This window comes from Diabrotica virgifera, chromosome 2 (assembly GCF_917563875.1).
Source record: "Diabrotica virgifera virgifera chromosome 2, PGI_DIABVI_V3a".
NCBI classification, from domain to species: Eukaryota; Metazoa; Arthropoda; class Insecta; order Coleoptera; family Chrysomelidae; genus Diabrotica; species Diabrotica virgifera.
The window spans coordinates 71,256,007-71,283,172 of NC_065444.1; the positions used below are offsets into that span (position 1 = coordinate 71,256,007).

At 33.8% G+C, this 27,166-nt stretch overlaps 1 protein-coding gene across 7 annotated transcripts in view; it reads left to right on the forward strand.

Annotated features, from left to right (window-relative positions):
- The window catches only part of LOC114331131 (talin-2), a 272,902-nt gene that overhangs the window by 157,237 nt on the left and 88,499 nt on the right, over positions 1-27,166 (forward strand). For 5 of the 7 annotated variants that reach the window (XM_050643759.1, XM_050643761.1, XM_050643763.1 and 2 more), the window contains exons 2-7: positions 781-937; positions 10,298-10,450; positions 13,619-14,132; positions 21,579-22,082; positions 24,237-24,325; positions 24,872-24,960. In XM_050643759.1, coding sequence (XP_050499716.1) covers positions 811-937; positions 10,298-10,450; positions 13,619-14,132; positions 21,579-22,082; positions 24,237-24,325; positions 24,872-24,960 — 1,476 coding nt within the window. In that variant the 5' untranslated portion in view covers positions 781-810. Of the gene's footprint in view, positions 1-780; positions 938-10,297; positions 10,451-13,618; positions 14,133-21,578; positions 22,083-24,236; positions 24,326-24,871; positions 24,961-26,786; positions 26,900-27,166 lie in introns of those variants that run through there. The other 2 variants (XR_007696403.1, XM_050643762.1) reach the window with 2 other exon arrangements.

The window sequence follows — 27,166 nt, forward strand, 5'->3', positions numbered from 1 at the left end:
ATCACATATTAAGCACCAAAGAACCCTCATTTGACAAAAATTTCAAAGTTATACACTAATTTTTACAACAGTTATTGAGAAAATATTTTTTTGCAATTCCAACCTTTTTCGCAATTATATTAACAATAAATGAGTATATCAAACTTTGTAATACGTCATTTTAAAGCTTTTTCCATAATCTAATTCCGTACAACGCTTCAGTACCCTGGCTGCTGAAGTGTCACGAACAGGGTATATTTTTGTCTTATTACCCTGGCCTATTATTAGCGGGGGGCATACACAAACAGTAGGATACATATTAGGTTTGTTATAGCAAACAGTCGAACTAGTCAGAAACCATCAGCAAACAGTTGGTCAGTGAGAGAACATAATACAGTCACCAGTGCTATCCCCTCTACTCGCGCTGGTCGACTATTCGCTGATCGTTTCAAACCGTTTGAAACTGATGCTAGAACAAACCTATTACATAAAATAGAAATAATTATTGTAAAATTGTGTGCTAATTCTCAATAACCCAATACAAGATATATTAATATATTTTTGGATTGAAACTTTCTGAGATATCCATATGTCTGTCGGTGTATTACAAGAGATATTGCTATCAGCAGCAAGTCTTTCAATACTAATTATTTTAATAAACAAAATATTGTGTACAGTTTAAAAAATATTTACAATTTAGAATTTAGCAAACCGTTATATAACACCGGTTTGTTTATCACAACGATATTTTTTTTCGCAGTATTTTTATAGATTTTATAAGAATTTTTCCTATTGTTTCAGATCAGCACAAAAGAAAAAGATAGAACAACCATGGCCTTATCTCTTAGAATTAATATTATCGACGAAAACGTTACCAAAACTATCGTTTTCGATCCAGCGACGACTGTCCATGATGCCTGCCGAATCATTCGAGATAAATGTACAGAGGGTGAACAATGTAAGTAGCAATATCTGAAAAATACTTATATACTATACTTATTACAAGCCGGAATATATGCAATAGAAAACAGAGCAAATATACACATAAATTTTCCTAAAGATGCAAAACTTTTTATAGAATATGCGTAAGGTATTTAAAATGGTTTACCCGTTCTATCTCTTCTCCATTAAGAGAAAGCAGACCTTGATCTATATCAATCTTTCCAACTGCCATCCACTTTGTCTTTGAAATATTGATTTTAAGGCCTCTCCGATAACTTGCTTCACTGACTAGATTTGCTAATGTCTGGAAATCTTGTAAATTTTCTGCAAGAATGGCTGTATGCCATATGCTATATCGTCAGCGTTTCTGATTTTGTTGATTACTTATCCGCCTAGTCTTATTCTCTCTTGTCTGTCATCCAAAGATCCAAAGCATCCCTAAAGATTTCTTCAGAGTACATATTAAAAAGACTGGGCGACCAAACACAACCCTGTCGTACTCCACGTTTGATGGGTAGTTTTTTAGTACGACTATCTACACATCGAATCGCGAATATTTATGAAAGGATATAAGTCACTATTTTAGGTAAATTGAGATTATGATAAAAATTTGTTTTCAATACTTATATCTAACGTTTAGTCATTAAAGAACATAAGTCTTCAGTACTGTTGATAGGTAGGCAGTGAACAAAATGTTTCATTTATTTATGAAAAGATATGTCATTGACTTATATCGTTTCATAAATTTGTCAAACGCAAACTCAATCGCATGGATAGGCTGTATACACCAATGGAAGTTTTGGAAGCAATCTGTAGTTTTGTAAAGAGGCAGACATTTACTGTACAAATGGTAAGAACTAATGACATTTTGGATTTTAAAAATTGGTGGTCCAAATATTACAAAAAACGTGCCATTCTGTTCAAACTTCCGCTACATCTATTCAACGTTCACAAAAGGAGTCATTCGCCGTTTCCAGCTTTATGGAGTTCCGCTACAATCACAATACAAAAAAGGACTTGTTGAAGCATTGAAGTTTATCGATGGAGCACTAACCAGTTCCTTTGTTCTAAAAAGTCATAACAATGAAAATGTTCAACTTATAAAGGAACGAGCTTGTCCTATGGAAAAAATTCCAATTAACAAAAAAATCATTGAGATTCAAAAGAAAGTGGAAAGTACTGAACGTATGAGTATCTTAAAAAAAACTGCTTTTAATTTTTATTTTTTTAGTTTAAAATAGTTCGTGTGTTACTAACTGGTAATAAAGTTGGCCAATAGACATTTTTTTTTAATTAATTCGTGAAAAGATATGTCGGACGAATAAAATATTGAATAAAATATCTATTAATTAAAAAAAAATCTATATACATACAATAGTGTTATCAAACTTACAATAAAATAATTCATATTCCAGGAAAAATCACAAATTTTTTATTTGTTTCAAATATAAACACTTTTTTTTTAATTTTCTCAAAACTTCATTATTGTGACTTATATCCTTTCATAAAAATAAGCGATTCATTTTAGATTGCCTATTATTATTTATGCAGACGTTATTTATCGTCTTGTTCATAAATTTTGCATTTAAAAACCAATTCATATAATAATAATAATAGGTAATCTAAAATGATGACAGATAGTCGTACTGAAAAACTACCCATCGAACGAGGAGTACGACAGGGTTGTATTTTGTCACCCAGTCTTTTTAATCGGTACTCTGAAAACATATTTAAGGAGGCTTTGGATGAGAGACAAGAGGAAGTAAGGCTAGGCAGAGAAGTAATAAACAATATCAGATACGCTGACGATACAGCCATTCTTGCAGAAAATTTACAATATCTCCTGACATCAGTAATTCTAGTCAGTGAAGCAAGTTATCGGAGAGGCCTTAAAATCAATATTTCAAGAACAAAATGGATGGCAGTTGGAAAGATTGATATAGATCATGGTCTGCTTTCTCTTAATGGAGAAGAGATAGAACTGGTAAACCATTTCAAATACCTTGGCAGCTAGTTAAATGTAAATTCTGACTCTGATGAAGAGATAATATCCAGGATCGAAATATCACGTAAGGCTTTTATTACCTGGAAACCAGTTCTATGTAACAGAAACCTGTCGATGAATATTCGCAAGAAGGTTCTGAAATGTTATGTGTGGTCTATCTTATTCTATGGTTGTGAGGCATGGACGTTAAAAACCACAGTGTTAAACAAATTAGAAGCATTCGAATTGTGGTGCTAGCTATGAATCCTAAATATATCGTGGGTTTCGCACACTTCCAATGAAGATCTTCTTCACACGATGAATTCAGAACCTCTGTTCATAAACACCATAAAGAGGAAAAAACAGAATACTTCAGCTATATGATTAGAGGATATAAATACCATCTACTTCGCCTTACAATACACGGAAAAGTGGAGGGAAAGAGATGGATTTTGTTTGATGAACAATATTTTAAGAAATGCCATAACCATAAGTACTGCGAGTAAATGGACAATTTTTCGAAGTTTTCTTATGATCTCATAGTAATAGTAGCAAATCTCGATATATTTTTTTCTTAAGTTACTTTCATCGGGGATATTCAATTTACAATATTCCTTGTAAAAATGAGGTATTTAAAAGTGATATTTTTCACTTTTGAAATTGCAATTTCCGAAGATAACAAGTCATCGCAAAGGACATGTTTAAAAAGTTCCTCGGTTTTTTAGTACTTAAGCACTGCGCCACTGTCAATTGCCCTTATGAATTGGGCCCTTTAAAGAGTTTTTTCACACTTTTCAAGGCGAAAGTGCATGCTGATCGATTAAAAATTTTCTTTCAGAAGAGATCTGAAACAAAAAGTCAAAGCTGATTCATACGTTTTTTTTTACCGAAACATACGTTGACAATGGCTTGCACTTGTATTAAAATGAAAGTAGTTTCAATTTTAGAGTTTCTTCTTCTTAAAGTGCCGTCTACTCAATGGAGGTTGGCTACTACAATTGTAAACTCTTCTCTGTCTTCAGCTGTTCTTATTAGCTGTTCAAAATTTAGCACTGTCCATTGTCGGACGTTTCTGAGCCGCGATAGTCTTTTCCTTCCAAGTCCTCTCTTATTTTAGAGCAAGTTCAACAAAATGCTCTTCTCCCGTCCAGCTATAATTCAGGATATGGCGGAATCTAAGCACTTAGTTTACTAAGTCTAAGTATCGGGTCTAAGTCACGGGTTACGTAATAAAATTACACTATAAATGCACTTTTAAAATTTGCCTCAATACACAGTTTTACACTGACTCAAAAACCATAAATAAAACTAATGTAAATTTTGTAGATTCATACAGCTACTTATTCCTAAATGCTTCACCCACACTTCCGCCCCTTTTGGATTTCGGAAAACCGTCTCATTTGTTTTATGTTTTCCAAATGTTTCATTTTTTCTGTATATTAGGGTTGTTAATTTTTTATCAGTATACCTGAAACCTTATATTGCAATAGCAGCTACGCCCAAAATTATTCAAAGAAACAGATTTTATTAGTGGGGGAATTTGAATAAAAAATTTCGAGAAAAGATCGACACATTTGGAAAATATTGGCATTATACATTTTTTTATATAAAAATATGCAGATATACTATGCAATTTTTTGTAAAAATATGAAATGTTAGCAAAATGTGCCAGATATGCAAAAAATATATTATGCATATATTCCAGTCTCTAGTTATTTCTTATTTTTCTAAAATAATCGACTTACTGATTTAATAAATTTTTAAATTAGTCTTGAAATTATACTTTTTCTGCATACATTATGTTTAATAAATAATAGTGTACTGTTTCCCATAAAACTAGATCAGAACAAAAATCGAATATTTGGAATATCGTGTTTATTATCATATAATGTATTTATCACGGGCACATTATTTTAATGATAGATAATTAATTTTGCTTCACAATATGGCCCTATTATTGTAGAAAGAATTTTACAAACAACGGTATAATAAAATCTCCCATGTAACACAATTTAAACTCTTTCCGTCCGCCAATAAACGCTTTAGTCCAGTCAGTAACATTTTTATGTGAAATTGATTTTCTGTAAAAGCGAGTTAGAGTGGTAAAAATTAACCTTCCATGACATTAAGAACAAATCAAGTAGTTGCTGTGATTTTATGTAGATGCAAATGTATTAAAATACTTTTTATTATACGCTTGTTCAATTGAAACCCATCTTTGGTCAGGTTTGCCTTGGAAACAATAATTTATTGTAATCATTGAACTTGCATTCCGTAATGTTAGTTATGTTTGTAAACGTCACAGTTTACACTTTTCAGTTCCTATCATTTGTATTTGTATGTATGAAGCGGCCAAAAATGGATTAATGGATCAGAATGGTTATGACCACTGCATTTTGGGCTTGCAAAGGCATAATTTTAAGTAACTACATATTATCTTGAAACAAGTAAAACTACTAATAGCCTCAATAATAAACGGCCTCTTGTGCAGAAGAAAAAAATGTTGGTTCTCCAGAAACAATTCACCGGCTATACAAGAGCGTTATGAAAATGCCAATAATTTTCATGAGTTCGGCCTCTAATTTTCTCATCCGCCTTATTCTCCTGATTTAGCCCCTTCGAATATTAGGTGTTCCCAAGTCTGAAGATCTGTGTCCTCATATCTGAAGATATCACTGTTTCCAAATCTGAATCGTAAATAATTAGTAAGGGAGCAAAATATGCTAAATTTGCAGTCACTCGAGGGGACCTATTGGGTTGTGCAGAGTAGGCCCTAAAACCAAAAAAAGTTAAGTAAAATTTTCCATTTTAGCGGGCGCTTGCCATTTTTTAATTTAATTTTCCATTTCCAACAATCGCTTTTTCCAATTATAGCGCCATCTATCCATAATTCGAAAAAATGTCTCGAATAAAAGTTGCTTATTTTTACGTAGAGAATCCAAATCTGCAATAAAAATTTGGGGGTCCAATTTAAGATTTTAAAGTAACCCCCACCCCGCCTTCGTGGGGGGTAGTGATTGGTACCATTCGATAGATTTTTCAACATTTTGAAAGTGTATTTTGCAGTTTTTCGATCTGATGTTCATTTTGCGAAATATCGCGAGGTTTGTATTTAAAATTTTAAATTTACCCCCACCCATCTCCATGGGGGGTCATGTTTAGTACCATTCGATAGATTTTTGAAAAACATTGAAGACGTATTTTTTAGTTTTTCGATCTGACGTTCATTTCGCGAAATATTCTCTTTTTTTTGTGAAACTTTTTGACTCGCCCATTTCCTTAGACGCTCAAATCGTCAGATTTTTGAAATATACACTCTTTTGCATGTACTTAACTTACCTTACCTTAATCTGACAATTTCGAGTATTTTTAAGGATAGATTTTTTTTCGGGCCCCCCTTAACGAACTTCCCTGTGTTATGAGCGAATATATGGTAGAGGTACATCTGTAGGCTACCAGGTTTCTCTCCATATGATAATCTGACGCGGTCGAGTAACTGCAAAAATTCCCGCTTGGGCTCCCCTACCATAAAAATTCAGCTCGAACGTAGAAATAATTAATGAAACAAATGCCAATTTTGCAGAGTTTCCAGAGTCACATTATTCGGACGACATACAGAACGGACTCTTTCGGACATATTAGAAGCCTTCGAGTTATGGGCCTACAGAAGGATACTAAGAATAAGTTGGGTGGATAGAGTCACGAATGTCGAGGTATTGAGAAGAATAGGAAAAGAAAGAGAGGTTTTAAATACAATTAAAGTTAGAAAACTGCAACATCTATGTCATGTGGGGCGAGCTGTATAACTTCATGCAATTAACAATACAACGAAGAGTACACTGTAGAAGGAGTCGTGGAAGAAGACTTATCTCCTGGTTAAACAATTTGAGAACTTGGTTTAATTGCACTTCTGTTCTCCTTAGAGCAGCGGTATCGAAAGTGCGAATTGCCATGATGGTTGCCGACCTTTTTAGAGAAGATGGCACATGAAGAAGAAGAAGATACAACAGTTAAAAAATCGCTGGAGTCGTTGTATTGAGCTAAAAAAGACTGACTATATTGAATGAAATATAATTTTCTGGAAAAGCTATTTCTCATTATTTCAAAGGAGGTGACTTATCAGACCATCTGGTAGATAGAGATGTATGTAGTATAATTAGAGCGGGGTGGATGAAATTTGAGGCTGCCAATTGTGTGGCAAGACCAGCTATGATGTACAGTACTGGGCAGCTAAAAACAAATAGGAACAGATGTATGTAGTCAGGGCATGTAAGGAGTACGAATTCTGTGAATACTTTTGATTTTTGTTGGTTTATGTAAAGAATCTCTCCAAGAGCTTAATATTCAGACTCGACATTCCTCTATTTGCCTCTCCACCGTCTTAAAATTTTTCGGCCATATTGCAAGAAGAAGTGATGATAATCTTGAGAGACTTATAATTTCGGGAAACGTTGTAGGGTGCAGAAGTAGAGGTCGCTCACCTACTCGATGGACGGATCAAGTACAGAAAACCAGTGGAAAAACATTCTCTGAATCCATGAGGGAAGCTCAGGACAGAAGTCGATGGAGAGAGAGATAGTTGCTCGTATTATATGGAATCACGACACTCAGCAATGAGGAAACGACTGAGGAGGAGGAGATGTAAAGAATCTAAAAACTGATTTTAATTTACCAAGTGATGTCAGTGTAAGCTGCATTTTTTTATTTTCTCTGAGTATTCTATCGTTCAAGCTGGTCATGGATGAAATAATAAAAAAGTAAGAACTAAATACTGATACCAAATGTGAGAAAAACAACTTAAATGAATCTGCCATGCAGACGACGCAATAGTAATCTCTCAAAGAAGATGATTTACAACTAATGCTGCACCAATTTAATATAGCACGCAATGTTAATCTCCCCACAAAACACAAAATGCATGTTTAGTGTATCAGTAAATCTGCTAAGATTTATATTAGAGTTGAGGGTAAAATAATCACACTATCTAGCTACGGAAAGCTCGAAACAGAAGTGGAAGATAGGGCAAACAGTGCCTCACTGTGCCTGAATGAAACAATATGGAGAAATATAAATATCGGGAAACAAATGAAAGTCCGAATTTACAAAACAATCATTAGAACAATAATGACATAATATGCGGTAGAAACACGACCTAACACAGAGAGGACAAAAAACAGCAGGGATGAAAACCCTTAGAAAAGATGCTAAGAGACACTATGGGACAGTGCTAGAAGTACTGATATACGACAGAAATGCAAGGTGGATAATATCAAAGACTGGGTAAGAAATAAAATATAGAATATAAGAATATAGAAATAAGAAATAGAACTGTAGAATGTAAAATAGGGTAGTAAAGACGGGTGGCTCCCCAATAGGAATACCATGAAAACGATGAAACGACAACTTATTGGAGGTATATTGAAAAAGAGAGAGACTCAAGTCTGTATAAAAAGAAGAAGAAGATCTTCTCTGATTTTATTTTGTCCCTGTAGGATGAGTTTTTGACTTACCTAGCATGTAACATCCTCTACGTTTTCTTCCCCGACTTGTACGTGTCTTATATTTTCGCCGTTTGCTATTAACTTGTTTCAATATGTTTCCTAGAGAATTAACTATAAAAGATATTTTTTTATTTTTGTTTATTTTGGCATAAACTTTATATTGCGATTGTAGCCATGACCTTATATAAATACTGTTTAAATCTCGGGAAAACTGTGCTGTTATTTAACCGAGGTTATATACGCTCCATATTTGTTTGTGGCATATTACATGTTCTGTGATTTATACGCCAGTAAAGAGTAAAGTATACCCCCGTCGCTACTCGGTTGAGTATTCGATAATTTTGAGCAGCGGTAAAACATAAAGCAAAAATTACCAAATAGTCCTGTTTGAATTGAGGCTATCAGACCAAAAACGAAGTTTTGAGATAAATGCAGTCTTTGCATTCGAATTTCCATTATGTTTATAGGATGGCGCTACAAATTATGTGTACATAGTACAAAAATTATGTACATAACCATTATATAGGGTGTCCCAAAAGTAGCGGAACGGTCGAATATTTCGCGAACTAAACATCGGATCAAAAAACTGAAAATGCGTGTTTAATCATTTTTAAAAATCTATCCAATGACACCAAACACCAATCCCCACTACACCCCCTGGAGGTGGGGTGGGGGGTAACTTCAAAAATCTCAAATGGAAACCCCAGTTTTTCTTGAAAATTTGGCTTCGTTACGTAAAAGTAGGCAACTTTTATTCAAGACATTTTTTCGAACTGTGGATAGATGGCGCTATAATTGGGAAAAACGATTTATCCTGATACCATAGGTAAATTATAGAAACGGTCTAATATCTCACGAAATACACTTTCAAAATGAGAAACCAAAAAACAGATTTTTAATCTTTTTCGAAAGCCTATCGAATAACACCAAACATGACCCTCCAACCCACCCCCTGGAGGTGGGGTGGGGGGTAACTTTAAAATCGTAAATAGCAACCCCTACTTTTTATTGCAGATTCGGATTCGCCATAAAAAATTAAGCAACATTTATTCTAAACAGTTTTTAAAATTTCTGATAGATGGCGCTAATAAATCGTATTTTTCCAATTAAAGCGCCATCTATTGACAATTCCAAAAAATGTTTTGAATAAATGTTGCTTAATTTTTCGTGACGGATCCGAATCTGTAATAAAAAGTGGGGGTTGCTATTTAAGATTTTAAAGTTACCCCCACCCTACACCCAGGGGGTGGATTGGAGGGTCACGCTTGGTATTATTCGAAAAGTTTTCGAAAAAGATTAAAAATCTGTTTTTTAGTTTCCCATTTGGAAGTGTATTTCGTGAGATATTAGACGGGTTCTATAATTTACCTATGGTATCAGGATAAATCGTTTTTCCCAATTATAGCGCCATCTATCCACAGTTCGAAAAAATGTCTTGAATAAAAGTTGCTTACTTTTACGTAACGAATTAAAATCTGCAAGAAAAACTGGGGGTTTCCATTTAAGATTTTAAAGTTACCCCCCACCCCACCTCCATTGGGTGTAGTGAGGGTTGGTGTTTAGTGTCATTGGATAGATTTTTGAAAATGATTGAACACGCATTTTTCAGTTTTTCGATCCGATGTTTAGGTCGCGAAATATTCGACCGTTCCACTACTTTTGGGACACCTTGTATAAATATACAGAGGTAGGTTGTGTAGGCCCCTGTTAATCCAAAGATTTGATGTTGCTGCTTTTGTTGATATATTAATCTAAAAATGCTCAATTTTTGGCTTAGGCCACTGTTGCTCTGACGGCCTCAATTATAAGAACGATTTAGGGTACCTATACATAATTATAATACCTATATTGTTGTGGATTGCAATATTATTTACTTTTGGTTTTATTTTAGCTAAAGACTACGGACTCTTCCTCACTGATGAAGATAATAAAACGGGGGTGTGGTTAGAGCCTGCACGGAATTTAGAGTACTATATTTTAAGAAATGGAGACCTTATTGAGTATAGAAAAAAACTGCGACCTCTTAGAGTTAAAATGTTGGACGGTAAGTATTTTATTATAACAAAATTTAGAGCAAATTATATTATGCTTCATTATGTTCGTATTAATATCTGCTTTATTGGCTAATTTTTATTGTTGATATACACAAGCAATATTTAAATAATTTCTTAGTCAATTGTTACAGTTTTAGTACTTCACTGTTGACAATACCTTCACATGTTTAATTTCTATTGAATTTGATCTTAAAATTAAATTTAAACTTTTTGAGATCCTTTTGTAGTTTTAAGGTTTTTTGTGAGGATATTTTAATTTATTAGAATTCTTCCCCTCTTCTTATTATCGTACTGACGTCAGAAATGCCCCACTGTTTTTTTATGTCACTGAACCATGAAAGTTGCTTTCGTCTAGAGTCTAGGGCCTCTTCAACCTTCTACTTTACCCATCAAGATGATATTTAGGAGATTATTTCGTAGAATATAGCCGGATTATGACACCTTTCGTTGCTTAACGAGATCTAATAATTCTCTTTAGATATTAGCTCTTCTTAAGACCTTATCATTTTTTACATGGTCCACCACGGAATTGTTAACTGCCTTCTGAGACACCACATTCCGAAATCCTCCACACGATTCAGACATCTGACTTGTAACCATTTCTCACTTCCGTACACCAGGATGGATCGTATGTAGCATTTCAGGACCCGGATTCTAATGGTTAAAGTAACTTTACGTTTTTTACCATTGCTACTCTTATCTTCACTTCCAGGTCACAGTCACACGCTTGCTGTCTAATGTAGCTCCAAGATATTTTAAATCTTTCATCCCTTTCAATAGCTCTATTATTTATATTCAACTGAGCTGCCATATTGGGTTGTCTGCTGATTACCGTATATTCGGTTTTTGCTATGATGATGGTAATTACGTCCTCCTCCCCCTTTCCATTTATTATATTCACTCAATCTTGCAGCTCCTTCGTATTGTCCGCTATTATAGCCATGTCTCAGCTTATGTTAGGTTTTTATTAAGAAAACCATTATGGTAGGGGAGCAAAGTATGCTAAATGTGCAGTCACTCGAGCGTTATGGGGACCTATTGGGTTGTGAAGAGTAGGTCCTAAAGTCAAAAAAAGTTGAGTAAAGTTTTCCATTTTAGTGGGCGCTTGCCATTTTTTAATTAAATTTTCTATTTCCAGCAATCGTTTTTTCCAATTATAACGCCATCTATCCATAATTCGAAAAAATGTTTCGAATAAAAGTTACCTATTTTTTCGTAAGGAATCCAAACCTGCAATAATAAATGGGGGCTCCTATTTAAAATTTTAAAGTAACCCCCCACCCCACCTTTGTGGGGGTCGTGTTTGGTGCCATTCGATAGATTTTTCAAAAATATTGAATAAGTGTATTTTACACTTTTTCGATCTGATGTTCATTTCGCGAAATATTGCGGGATTCGTATTTAAAATCTTAAATTTACCCTCCACCCCTCTCCGTGGGAAGTCGTCTTTGGTATCATTCGATAGATTTTTAAAAAATATTGAGAACGTATTTTTTTAATTTTTCGATCTGTCATTCATTTCGCGAAATATTCGCTTTTTTTCTTGTGAAACTTTGGGAATCACCCATTTCCTTACGCCCAGCTCAAATCGTCAGATTTTTGAAATATACACTCTTTTGCATGTACTTAACTTGCCTTATCTTAATCTGACAATTTCGAGTCTTTAAGGAGAGATTTTTTTTTCGGGCCCCCTTAACGAACTCCCCTGTGTTAAGAGCCAATATACAGGGTGTTAGTAAATAAGTATGAAAAATTTTAAAGGCTAATTCAACATGAAAAATAATGCCGGTTTGCTTTATATACATATGTCCGCAAATGCTTCGTTTTTGAGATACGGGGTGTTGAAATTTTTATTTCAAACTGCCAATTTATTAATTGCTCTAAGACCAGTTGAGCTATGAAAATGAAATTTGGTGAGTTTTAGAAGGTAGTTATTTCGCATTTTTTGACATACAATTAAGAATTTTGTATTCATCATTGGCGCGCGTACGGGTAATGGTCTGAATTTTTTAAGAAAAAAATAGTACGCCTTTAAACTAAAAATCGTTATTGAATTCCTCGTTAAACTTACGACAAAAAATCTTTCTTGCCATTTTTCCATACAATACGTCGTTTTTATACAAAAAAAATAAAACATCTTAACGCTTACAATGTATTTGAGGTAGTTTTCATAGAAACTTAGTTCAAATACTTTGTAAACGTTAAGATATTTTATTTTTTGCATAAAAATGGCGCCGTATATGAAAAAAAGGAAAGAAAGATATTTTGTCGTTAATTAAACCAGCAATTCAAAAATGATTTTTAGTTTGGCATATCTCAGTGGCGTACTATTTTTTTCTTAAAAAATTCAGACCATTAGCCTTACGCGCGCCAATGATGAATATAAAATTCTTCTGTTGCCTGTAAAGGAGATCATTTTAAACATTTCTTGCAGCTTTGCACCTAGTCTAAATCTTATTAGTAATATTTTCTGTTATTGTTTTAGTTTAGTATTATTATATTGGATAGTTCTTGATAATGTATTAAGAAATGAAAAATACGCGCCAAGATGTTTTATTTTTCTGCATAAAAACGGTGCACCATATGAAAAAAGAGCAAGAAAGGTTTTTATTAAAAATTAAATGTGGAATGTAAAAATAATTTTTATTGTGAAATATCTCAGTGGCGTACTATTTTTTTCTTTAGAAAAATTCAGACTATTACCCGTATGCGCGCCAATGATGAATACAAAATTCTTCATTGTATGTCAAAAAATGCGCAATAACTACATCATAAAACTCACCAAATTTCATTTTAATAGCTCAACTGGTCTTAGAGCAATAAATAAATTGGCAATTTGAAATAATAATTTCAACACCTCGTATCTCGGAAACGAAGCATTTGCGGACATATGTTTATAGAGCAAACCGGCATTATTTTTTCATGTAGAATTAGACCTTAAAATGTTTCATACTTATTTACTAACACCCTGTATAGTAGAGGTACATCTGCAGGGTACCAGGTTTCTCCCCATATGATAATCTGACGCGCTCGAGTAACTGCAAAAATTCCCGCTTGGGCTCCCCTACCATTACGTTTGATGCCTTTTGCTCACATCTGTATTATTTTTTACCTATTATTAAGATTTAATGTGTGTCTATTAATTATTTCTCTTGTAGGTGCGGTAAAAACAATGATGGTGGACGATTCACAAATAATAGCAAACCTTATGGTCGTCATTTGCACAAAACTGGGGATAACGAACCACGACGAGTACTCCCTCGTTTTAGAAGACTTGGAAAATCAAGAAAACATCGACAACCGCAACTACGGTACCCTCACTTTAAAACGAAAGAAAGAGGAAAGAGAAAGAGACGCAAAAATGGAACAATTGCGTAAGAAGCTACACACTGACGATGAGGTCAATTGGCTCGATCCCTCTAAAACATTACGTGAACAGGGAATCGATGAAATGCAAACGGTGTTGCTCAGGAGGAAGTTCTTCTATTCAGATCAGAATATCGACTCGAGAGATCCTGTGCAATTAAATCTGCTGTATGTACAAGCCAGAGATGCGATCTTGCAAGGAACTCATCCGATTACACAAGACAAGGCTTGCGAATTTGCCGGGCTTCAATGCCAAATACAATTTGGGGATCATGTAGAATTAAAACATAAACCTGGATTTTTAGAGTGAGTATATAGGGAAAATTCTTTATATGTATATGCATGCAAATCTTTAATAAGTGATGGATTTGACCGTTAAGGGTACCCAAAGTCCCATTTAACGACAATGTTAACATTATGTCACATAGCTCTGTAACCAAAGCACTTAGAGACCTAATTTTTATTTTATTTTGAAACTACATGTATTGTTTAGTCCCGCGTAGATTTTTGTAAAGATAGAGTAATAGTACATTGTTTACCGGGTAGGAAAAGCTTAACATTCCTGGACGACTGTGAAGATTGCTAAGTCGAGGCGCAAGCCGAGACTTAGCAACACAGAGTCCAGGAATGTGGCTTTTCCTACGAGGTAAACATACTATTTTTCCGCAAATCGTTTAAAATTCGACAGATATTGATTGATTTAAAAAAAACGCGATAATTTTATTCCCAAATAAATGGTGCTTTGAAATTCCTAATAAAATTACTTGGGTTACTATGGAAACGTATTGAGGTTGAATTGTCAAACTTGACGCTTATAAATTTAATTGCTGGTGTTCTCGAAAGTAAAATGATAAGTGATGATGAAATTTCCATTCCTGGGACTCCTCCAGAGCTGGTTGAGGCAGTGAATACTGCTTCATTAGAATTATTGCCAAAGAAATCAAGAGAAAAGTACGAAAATGCATACAGACGTTTTATGAATTATCGCATGAGTAAAAATACGAGTTCTTTCTCAGAAAATGTTGTAATGGCATACTTCCTAGACCTTTGTTTAAAGATGAAATCTTCAACATTATGGGCCAATTATTCAATGCTGAAGTCAACCCTTGCACTTAAACACAATGTAGATATATCTACATACTCAAAACTTCGTTCTTTATTGAAACGGCAAGCTCAAGGTTATAGGGCAAAGAAATCTAAGATTTTAACGAAGGAAGAAATTGAAAAATTTATCCAGGAAGCTCCAGATAAAGAAAATTTAATGATTAAGGTAATTTACAAGGTTTTAATAGCAATGTGTTTTCTATCATTTATGTAGAACACTAACAACTGTACGGAAATATCATTTCCTTACAGTAAGGAAATGACATTTCCTTACAGTAAGGAAGTCCTGACTTTTTCTTCAAGAAATTTTGACAGGAATGTCAAAATTTCCTGGCGATTTGCGGAAAAAGAAACATTTATTTTAAAAATTTTTAAAATACTCTTACAAAAAAACCCAAAAAAATTTAGCTTTTATTTTTTATTTTACTTGTTTTTGTACATTTTTCAATAAAACTTTACGCGGGACTAGATATTATCTATCTACAACTACTGTAAAAATTTGGATCTTCGATCCTCTAAGGAACCAGAGATATTTGACATCAAAAGTGAAAAACTTAGTATTCGGGAAATTGCAAAGACGTAAAACACTGTAATAGGCTATAAAGCTACCGGTACACGGTAAGTTGAGTGCAGACGTTCAGAAAACAAATAGTTTTGTAACCATGGAAATTTTATACAATAATACCGTTAGAAAGAGAAGATTTCAGAGAATAATTTTCAATCATAACCCAAAAAACTTAAAAAATTCTATTGTCGGACTTTGGGTGCCCTTAAGTACTTGATGAAAGTATTCCAGATTTTCTTTTAGGAGTTATATGCATATTGTGCCTTTATTATTCTTTTTTCTATATCTCATCTACTACCGCCTTCTTTTTCATGGTAGATACCAGATATTGTACAGTTATCTACTTGCTATACTTGTCTTCTATTTTCTTTTATTTTTAGTTTCTTGGCTGTTCGTTTTCTGTATTTATCTTAAGACCCATTACATTGGAGTATTTTGTTAAGTTTGTCGATCTTCTTCTGCATATGGTTGCTATGTTGGATTAGGAGACGTCTGCGAACTCCAAGTCCTCCAACTGATTGTGCAAATTCCACCTATTACCAGTTTTTTATCCCTAACTTTCTTCATGATCCAATCCGTTATGATTAGAAATATAATGTCGGGGACAGTCCGCATTCTTGTTTAACTCCGGTTTGTATAGCTATATCTTCTACCATTTCCCCCACATGTTCCACCTGGCTCTATATCTCTTGTAGAATAATCGGATCAGGTTGATGTATTTCATTGGTAGTTTCAGAATCTTCCACATTTGCTCTCTCTTTATACTTTTTGAAATCAATAAACATTATATTTATAAATGAAATGAATTTCGACTCGATTCAAGTTCTCTGTTTAACCCAGTTATGACAATACTAAAAGGCACCGTTAGGAAAACATTCCAATTTTCTGTTCAGAGAACTCGTATGAATCGAGTCTGTGTACTCTAATACAGAGTATGGCATTAGTAAAATAAGAAAATCTACGGTTTCGTTTTGATTTAAATCTGTCTCTCTCCATACTATTTCTAGGTCTACCTGTTGTCAAGGAGGCTCTGAAGAAGACAAATTTACACCATCACGACCGTAGTTTCTCGATATAAATTAAAGAATTTATATCGCAGTATGGTTAGAACGCCCTCTAACGGAAAATAAGTGAAATGAATTAAATCAAAATGAAACCGTAGATTTTCTTATTTTACTAATGCCATACTCTGTATTAGAGTACACAGACTCGATTCATACAAGTTCTCTGAACCGAAAATTGGAATGTTTTCCTAACGTTGCCTTTTGGTATTGTCATACCTGGGTTAAACAGAGAACTTGAATCGAGTCGAAATTAATTTCACTTATTCCCCGTTAGAGGGCGTTCTAACCATACTGCGCTATAAATTGTTTTAATTTATATCGAGAAACTACGGTGGTGATGGTGTAAATTTGTCTTCTTCAGAGCTTCCTTGACAACAGGTAGACCTAGAAATAGTACTATCGGAGGATGGAGGGAGACAGATTTAAATCAAAACGAAACCGTAGATTTTCTTATTTTTCTTATTATATTTAAATTTCTTCGCCATTCGCTAGCTTGTTCCAAGCTAATTCTTAGAGTACAAATGTAGTTGATAGTGGAGCGTTTAGCATGAAAGCCTGCTTGGTTGCTTCTTAGTTTCTTGTCTAGCTCTGGCTTCAGTCTATTCAATATAATCTTAGATATTATGTTGGGTGTGGCAATATTCGCATCTACTTAGATCGCCCTTTTTTTTTGGTATCTTAATGATTACACATTTGTCCATTCCTTTGATAGCTCATCATCGGCCCATCTTGTGAAAGAATTTGTGTATCAATTCTATTGATTCGTTTGCGTCAGTTTTTATTAAATCGATCGGCAGGATGTCAGTTTCAGCGGCTTTGTCATTTTTAGTTGTTTCAGTGTGCTTTGTATTTTTTCTCATAATTTCATCTGTGCTAACGTTTAACTCCTATACTTTCTTCACCTAAATTGCTGTTGCCTCCTGTTTGGAATATATTTCTTTAAAGCGTTCTTTCCATCTTTGTATAATTTTTTCCGTCAAAATTTGTATGCTGGTGTATTGTATCAGGACGTTTTCTTGCGCAGCTCTTTCTGACATTTTGAGCATATCATGTACGTACATCTTTTATCTTTTCTGGCTGGCTTTTTAGTGCAGTCACTGAAGGTTTTCACCTCAGATTTCGTTGAACCTCCATCGATTTTCATGAAAATTGGTGAGTACTGAGAGGATACCTCAAGGAACAAAGGTGACATGATGCTAACTTGCGCTTTTATCCTGGGGTGGGTGCCACCCCTTTTCGGGGGTGACGATTATTTTATTAAAAATAATACCATAACTCGATAGAGGGATAAATTCTAAGCAAAATTTGTTATATAAAGTTATTAACATAAATCAATACTTTTTGAGTTATTAAAGATCAAAGATTTTATTTTTTCGTAAAAAATGCATGTTTTAAAGCTGTTTTTCACGTATAACTCAAAAACTATGAGCTTTTACAAAAAAGTTATTCTTACCAAAATTAAAGATAATAAAAAATTTAATACAATCTTCAGAACTAAAAACTAGATATTGTTAATTCAAAGTGAGTTATCGGTAATTGAATGTATGGATCTTTTAATTTTCTTTCGATAATAACTCCAAAAATAGTCAATATACGTAAAAAATTATATATAACGAAATTTTAGTTTTTTCTACATCAAATATTTTAGCTTATTTACTATTTCTGTAGGGTGAAAAATATCCGAGATAGAAACGTTTAAAGCTTAAATTTTGCTGCAAGAACCATGCAACCGTGGCCATTTAACTTTTGATTTTTAAAAAAGTAATGTGTTTAAAAGATTAAATTTAACGTGATTTAATAGCCCTTGGAATTGTCTTTCAAATTGTTGTTAGGTGAACGTGATGTCGTAAAAATTAACGGAGTTATTAAAAAAACGATAACATTTTTTTGAAAAAATTTTAAGAGATAAAGTTTGAAAAATTTTTGGAGCATAAATTTTAATGGTAATAACTTGTTCGGGATCTAATTTGATAGATATTTCTAAGTACTTTTACAAATTATTAATAAGTTTATGTTATAAAATGCATCATTTTCCCGTAATTTAAGCTTGAATACCTAGATTTGGGCACTCGTCGAAAAAAATATACATTCAATTACCTATAACTCGCTTTTAGTTTAACATTAAAAGGTTTTTTAGTAAGCAGTTTATTTCATTTTTTATTAGCTTCAATTTTGGTAATAATAACTTTTTTTGTAAAAACTTTTGTAAAAACAGTTTTTGAGTTATTTATGAAAAATCGGTTAAAATCATGCATTTTTCTCACGAAAAATTAAAATCTTTGATCTTTAATAATTCAAAAAGTTTTGATTTATTTTAATAACTTTATATAACACATTTTGCTTAGAATTTATCCCCCTATCTAACTATGGGGTTATTTTTAATAAAATAATTTTCACCCCCAAGAAGGGGTGGCATCCACCCCAGGGTAAATACGCAAGTTGGCACCATGTCACCTTTGTTCCTTGAGATATCCTCTAACCACTCACCAATTTTCATGCAAATCGATGGAGGTTGAACGAAATCGGAGTTGAGCTCATATCCACCTTCAGTGACTGCACTATTTTACTACTATGTATATTTTTTTCTTTTTTTTTTTCTGTTAGTTGTAATGTTTTTCGGATTATCCATTTTCTATTTTCTCTTTTTTTAATCTCAACATCAATATCGTCCATTTTTCGTTCTCATTCCATATTTTTAAGCTTTCTGTGAATTTGTTTTTTTTATTATTTATTTACGCTGTAACCACCAGGGTTACTGATACAGTCCAGAGTCTTTGATAAAACTTATTGTGTTTTTAACGTTCGTGTTGATTCCTAAGGCTTCCTTTATATTCTTTGGGATAGCGTTCATTTTCTTGTTGCTTCATATGTTTTGCACTAAGTTAATATATGCTTCACGAAGAGTGATGTTTCACAGTTTTCACACATAGGCGGCACAGTTCGCGTAAACAGGTGTTTATGTTTGCGATGCACTCCACTAATTTTCTACGCACTTAACACTTTATCTTTTATTTCTGACTTCAGGTTATCGGAAGAAACCTCGTTAATAAGAATGGAGTCGTGGCTGAAGGATGCTAAATGGGCTAGTCTTAAGAGGAATTTACAGATTAGTCGGAATCTTCTCCCGACAATGTTGTCAGAGTTTTTATTACATCGCGTAAACCTATGTGTTTGCCAAGTTTTCCTATTAATTTGGTGCTTTGGGTTTTCATTCTTTTGTCGGTATAATATGGATGTAAGTCCGATAGAAACTTCATAAGTGCATGAGAGTCTTCTGAATATAATTTTGTTACGCTGATTATGTCTTTTGCTCCTTTTATATTTTCGAATAGATCCACTACTTGATCGAAGCTTAGTAATTGCATTTCGCTTTCTACATATTCTCTAACTGGTTCTAGTAATGTTTGAATATTTGATGTCTCATCTGTTAAGTTTTGGTCATCAGTTTTGGTTTTTTTCTTTAATTGAAGTTTAGGTTTTTCGAAGTTGTCTTCGGTGGGTGGTGAGATTGCATCTTCTAAGGTTCTTTTTCTGTTGCTTTGTTCGAAGTTATCTGGGGTTCGTGAGTATTCGTGTGTGTATTTTTATTTACAGGTAAGTGTTGGCTTGTTTCAGGTGAGGTTGATTTTTGTGTTTGGGTATTAGATGATGACTCAGACGATGTAGGTGTTGCGATTGTAGTGTTAACTGAAGAAGTGGTCACATGTGGAGGTTTGTTTTGTAGTGAAAGTTGTTGGGATGGGTTTATTGATAAATGTGGGATGACTACCGTTTGTGATGTGATTTGAGAAGGCTTAGTAAGTGTGGAGGGAGTGGTATTTGAAATTGTCGGAGTATTTTGTAAATTATCTTGTTGAGTATGATTTATTGATGAATTTTGTCTTATCTCTGTCTGCACTGCATTATCATTGTAAGGATGGTTATGAGGGGAAATATTTGGACAATTAGCTGCCTGGTGTCTAGTTAATTTGCATTTGAAACATGTTTCGTTTTGGGTTATAAATATGCGGTATGATGTTTGTTCTAACTCGATGATAAAAAATTCAGGTAATACATGGTTGTCTGGCAAAGGTGAAATGAAAATTTGTCGTCGGAAGCTTAGAATATGACTGAAAGCAGGATTGGTTGCTCCTATTCGTACGTATGATATATCTGAGAGAGGATTTAGACCTAGTTTTATTAATTCGTCTTTAATTAAGTTAAAAGGTATACTTGGACATACACCGGACAGAATTAAGCGGACTGATGGAGTTATTAATCTTCTTGCTTCTAGTATATTTCCATTTACTTTTATCTTCTTTGTTTCTGCTATGAATTTATCTACTAAGTTTTTAGATGATAGATATATGCATATTCTACCGTTTGATATACGGGATGCGAAAATTATATTTCTTGGTTCTATATGCTGACTCAATCCTTCAAGATAGTCATTAATTGTACAATTCTCTAGAGTGTTAAATAAAATAGCTTGTTCTCTGTCTGGGGTTAATATATTGCGTGATTGGCTAACTGCTTTTGAATATGATGCAATTTGTTGCGGTTGACTTGAGGATGACATCTTTTAAATTTATTTAAAATCTAACATCGGTACTGTTTTACAGTTTTCGCTGCGATATCCGTTCATGGAATTGGATAATATAAAGATAATTGTCGTGATTTATTGAAACATTCAAATCCAAGTAGACCCAAATAATAAATTTTTTCTACTCACAATCAAAACATTCAGTATACAAATCACTTTTCACTAGTAGTTTTTACTTCAATTACTTTTAAATTTGTTTCTGTAATTACTATTTAACTAGCACGATAATTGAGTACCAAAAATACGTGTTAATTGGTCGCTTGCTGAACATCGAATCGCGAATTTGTGTTTTATTTAATAGCTTCGACATTGTTTCTTCTTCTTCTGTTTACCTTCCAGTGTTTTGTCTCTGGCTAATTTGATCTTTATTTATGAACATAAATTAATGTTCTGTACTCAATGAATTATTGTAAATAATAAATCTGTTTTTTTTTCAGTCTTAAAGAATTTCTTCCACAATCCTACACGAAAATAAAAGGTATAGAAAAGAAGATCTTCTCCGAACACAGAAAACAACAAGGTCTTAGCGAACTAGACGCCAAAGTCAAATACACCAAAAACGCTCGCTCTCTTCGTACCTACGGAGTAACATTCTTCCTGGTTAAAGAAAAGATGAAAGGAAAGAACAAGTTAGTTCCCCGTTTACTCGGTGTGACCAAAGATTCTGTTTTGCGTCTGAACGAGCAGACGAAAGAAATTCTGCAGACCTGGCCATTGACGCAGGTGAGGAGATGGGGAGCTAGTCCAAACACTTTCACCCTCGATTTCGGTGACTACTCCGATCAGTATTATTCAGTACAAACGACGGAAGCAGAGCAGATCCAGCAGATTATAGCTGGGTACATTGATATCATCTTGAAGAAACAACAAGCTAAGGATCATTTTGGTATCGAAGGAGACGAGGGATCTACTATGTTCGAAGAGAATGTTGCTAAACAGAAGTAAGTATATTTAGTTCCGTGTATTATGCCCAATTTTAATCTGAACAACGTGATTAGTCAAGTACAAATTCCAAAAACCGATTGAAGAAATATGATACTGCATTAGAGAAGTTAACTTTTAAATGAAAGGAAATATAGTCCCTTCTTGCATATCAGACGTTTCTCTCAGTATTAAAGAATCGTCTAGCTACTCAGATACCTAATTCCATAACTTGTCATGTCTAATGGAAATTGCCATGTGAAAAGCTTAATGTTTTTAAATCCAGAGGTAGGGAACAAAATAAACTCCTGGACAGAATTAAAGCACCACTTTAATTAATCTAAATATTTACAATATGAACACAAAATAAAACTAAGTTGCATTGAAATAATAATAAACACCTACAAATAAGTCCAACATGACTTTACCATGACCTAAATTTGCCTTATTGTTTCTTTAAAAATTTGTTTTTGCCGGAAATGCGTAAATAAGGTAGCATAACTCTAAATTGCAAAAAGAAAATAATCAGTAAAGTAACACAATAAAATGCATCTGGGTCAACACTAACACCGTGTAGGCCCTCCTCTACTTCTTATGACTGCATTTATGCGTCGAGGCATGCTTGATATCAAATGTTCAACAAAAGCTTGCGTAATATTCTCCCATTCTTTAATAACGGTCTCAATGAGTTGGTTGTGATTGGCAATAAGGGGTCTAGACTTCGAATCTTTTTTTTTTTTGAGATAGTCCCATTGATACTCTATAGGATTCATGTCCGGGCTGTTAGGTGGCCACTCTAATAATGGAATATCAACATCATTTAGGTAGCCAATAACCTGTCGAGCCACATGAGGACGAGCGTTGTCTTGCATGAATAAAAAATTAGGTCCAAGAAACGGAGCAAACGGCATTACATGTTCGACAATAATCTTGTCTAAGTAATAATGGGCATTCATATACCTCGTACGTATGGGGACCAACTCCGTACGAGCTTCAAAACAAATTCTCCCCCAAAACATTTTTGAGCCACCACCAAAAGGTACTTTAGGAGAGATATTGCAGCTGGCAAACCTTTCTCCTCGCCTTCGCCAGACACGCTCACGACCAACTAGAGCTTTTATGCCTACTCTAGTCTCATCGGAGAAAAGAACTTGTTTCCAATCATCGATGGTCCAATTTTGATTCAATCTTGCAAAATTCAATCACTGAACCCTGTGTTCTCTGGTAAGCAAGGGTTTTTTGGTCGGTTTCCTGTTGCTCAATTCTGCTTCATGTAAACGTCTTCTAACTGTTCGAGACGGTATCGCAACATTTCAAACATCTGCTAGTTCATTTTTTAGCAAATTGTTGATGACTCACCTATCTCTGAGAGCACGTTGTCTCAAAAAACGATCATCAATTTGTTTAGTACAACGTTTTCGCCCTTGCCCTGGTCTTCGATGGTACGACCCTGTTTCATTATATGGCCTCGCCTTGCGACTGATGCTGGAATGATGTCTTCCTAATAAACCTGCAACGTATCGCATTGAATATCCTTCATCTAGGAGAGTCGATGCTCGCACTGCCTCCTCCATTGACAAGTTTCTTTGGCGGTTCATTTTTTTTTATTTGATTTTTATGCAAATGAACTTCCATATATGCATGTGATGAAAAATATCACAATGAAAAGCTTGTTTCTCACAAGAACTTTGCTTTAATCTGCACTTTTTATGAAAAGTTTAACTCACTTTTAGTCTAAAACGAAGTTTAATACAAATTATTGACATTATTGTTAAAACAAGACTATTATTTTAGCTTACATAACAACTGTCACTATCAAACAAGGTCCATAGGCAACTTGTCGTACAGTAAATGATCAATAAACAAAGATTATTGAGAAAAATATAAGTGGTGCGTTAATTTTGTCCAGTAGTTTAGATTGCAAGATGCAAGTCCTCTTGCATGATATTGCAACAAATGCAACAGGATAACATTCAACAGATAATCTATGAAAATATTTATTTTCCAATAAAGGTCCAACTCATTATTCTCTTAAACTAATAACTAATAACTTTAAATTTTGATGTTTCGCCATAATAAATAGTACTGATTTGGTTTCATAATGTTAAGTATTAGTGCGTTATATTATATGTGTTAAAGGTATAGTCTAGTATTAAGACATCTTTATTTTCCAGAGCAACCATTTTGCAACACGAATCTAGTAAGATGGGCAGAACCAGCATTGAATCTTTGGCCAAACCAGCAGTAATGAGAGCCGCTGATGGTGAGTTTATCCTTCTTAGTTAATACTAAATACTGAACACTTTAAATACACGACTAAGAAGAGCCAATATTAATTTCCATCGAGAAAAGAAAAAGTTCTGTTCTTGACCATGTGAAGAAATGAAAATAGTCATCATTACTAGAACGTATACTTGAAAATATCCCATGTGGATCTAAATCAAAATTTAATGTGCAGCTGCTAGAAGGTATAATAACTTATATTGAAAGCAGAATGTATAAAAAGTTTATTCTAAAATAAGTAAAGAATAAACAAAGTGAAAGTATTTACCAAAAAAGAACAAGTGAATTTTTATAAGATAATATTGAAGGCTTACTCCAATTGTGGCAGCTGATTGCCTCTAGTTGAAGTGACGGCTAGTTTTGCACTGGAAAGATGTAAAGATCGGCACTGTAAAATTGGGTATTGTTTTGTTCCTAGTTAGATTTAAATTAGAATCTTTAAGATCTCACTAATTCTACTTTATTTTTATTTTAATTTGGTCTTTTATTTAGTTTTTATGATTTTATTTATTTTATTTTAATGTAGCCGAGAAAACTTTTACAATGGGTGTCATGGGTGGTCCTCAGCAGACCACAGTAAGTGGCGCTGTCAATGTTGGCCATGCTCCTCCAACGGTAAGCTTAATTTATTTTTTATTTTCGTTGTGTTTATTTAACCCTTAAAATTTCTTTTTTTTTTTTTTGTTCTCCAATTATTCGTTTTATGTTGCTTATGTGTATTCGACAAAGTCCAAATAACCATTCGGTTTTAATAATTTTAACGGCAGTCTAATCTAACTACAGCTTTTGTACATGTGTATGGTTCTATTAATGTGTCACACAAAGAGACAGAGTGACTGAGCTAAAGAACTACCTCAATTTGCCAACTAACTACAAAACAAGTACACTGTATCTGTACTTCGAAGGAGAAATTGTTAATGAATTCATCAACAATCTACACTGCGCGCCAAAATTAACGTAATGTTTTAAAAATCCTGGAAAATCAAATAATTTTGGCGTTACGATTTTTGTGATAATATATTATTGTTACCTCCGGTATATTGTAAAATTTATACAAATTAAAAACAGGCGAGAAAATTTTTGTTGTGCTAGTTGTGCTTCATTTTAATTCGAATTTAGTTGGGTTAGAATACATTGTGCTGAATGTTCAAATGTGTTTTTCAAGTTTATTAAGTGTTTTTTCGTTTAAAATTAACCACCAGCAGCGAGAAAATCGAAATTTGTCACAAAGTCACTGTATTAGAATCGTTACCCTTCGCAAAGAAGGATACCGTCAAGTTAAACTCGCTGAACGGTTTAATGTCACTCTGTCAACCATTTCAAGAGTCTTAACACGTTTTACTGTTACTGTAAATAACTCGAGAAGACCCGGTCAAGACCGTAGAAGGATTACAACTCCTAATCAAGACCGGTTTTTGACACTTGGTACACTAAGACAAAGGTTTATTACCAGTACTTCTCTACAAAATGAATTTTTGGATCGTTAGACATTTAGAATAGGCCAAAATACGATATGTAGAAGACTTGCCACAAACGTCCGGCGTCCTGGAAGGGCATCCACTGGCCCATTATTCACCAGAGATCATAGAAGGCAACGATTGCATTTTGCTCGCGAACATGTTGTTTGGAATAATGACGATTTGCTAAGTATTTTGTTCACCTATGAATCCAGGTACTGTCTTTTTCTTATGACATGCGAAACAGAGCGTACAGAACGCCCCGAACAGTGTAATACTGTAGGAACTCTACAACTCTACAGTATGGTTGAGGCTCGGTAATGGTGTGGAGTGGGATTAATTTGGAGGCCCGTACGGATGAGTTAGTTAGAATATATCACGGGGAGCTTACATTACACAGGTATATTACAGACCTTTTTGGAAGAGCCATTTGCAACATTTACTGGGGATAATTTCATGCTTGTGAAGGTTATGTTAGGTCATACATTGCAAGAATTGTGCAGCAATATCGTCAGCAGGTTGGAATTCCTGCCATGGTTTGGTCTGCGAGAAGTTCCGACCTCAACCCAATAAATCATGTTTGGACCATCGTAGGGAGACGATTACGACGACTACTTAATGCACCAAACACATTAGATCAACCGTTTTTGCGATTAGTTAAAATTTGGGAACAAATTGATCAAAATGAAATAAGAACGGTTATTCTCATTTATGAGAGATCTTTAAGTAGTTTTATTGCAATATATTTTTTGTAAAGAATAAAAAGTTTTTGATTTTAGATGTTCTAAAAGCAACCTTCAAGAACAAAAGAATATACAAAAATGTTTTCATTAAGACTGAAATTATATTTTTAAAATTATGCGTTAATTTTGGAGCTCAGTGTATAATAGCTAATATCTTGAGAAAACACAAAATACCAGATTTTAGTAGTTTTCTCTAACTAACATAAATGTTTCTTCTATTACATGTCTTTACCTTGGACAGGGTCCAGAGTAGGTACAGATAGACGATTTTATCCTGTATATATGGTAGCACGTTAATCCTGTAAATAGCATTATCACATTCACATAAAAGTTTTCATGCATGCTCTTTTTCAGGTATATCAAAAGTTTTATTATGCCTTTATCACTATTAATATTTGTTTTTTCCGGAACAATTATTAATATACCGTAATACATATAGTATTTAAATATTTCTCTCTTGCATAATATATTTGTCATATGATAGGTCTCCATTTTGAATTTTTAATGTGCAATTCAGCCAAGAATTTATTGTACACAATGTGTTTGCTTGATTTTGAGTTAATTAATGAAAAACGAGCTTACGTAAACTACTTAACATTTCGATATCCATTCCATACACTG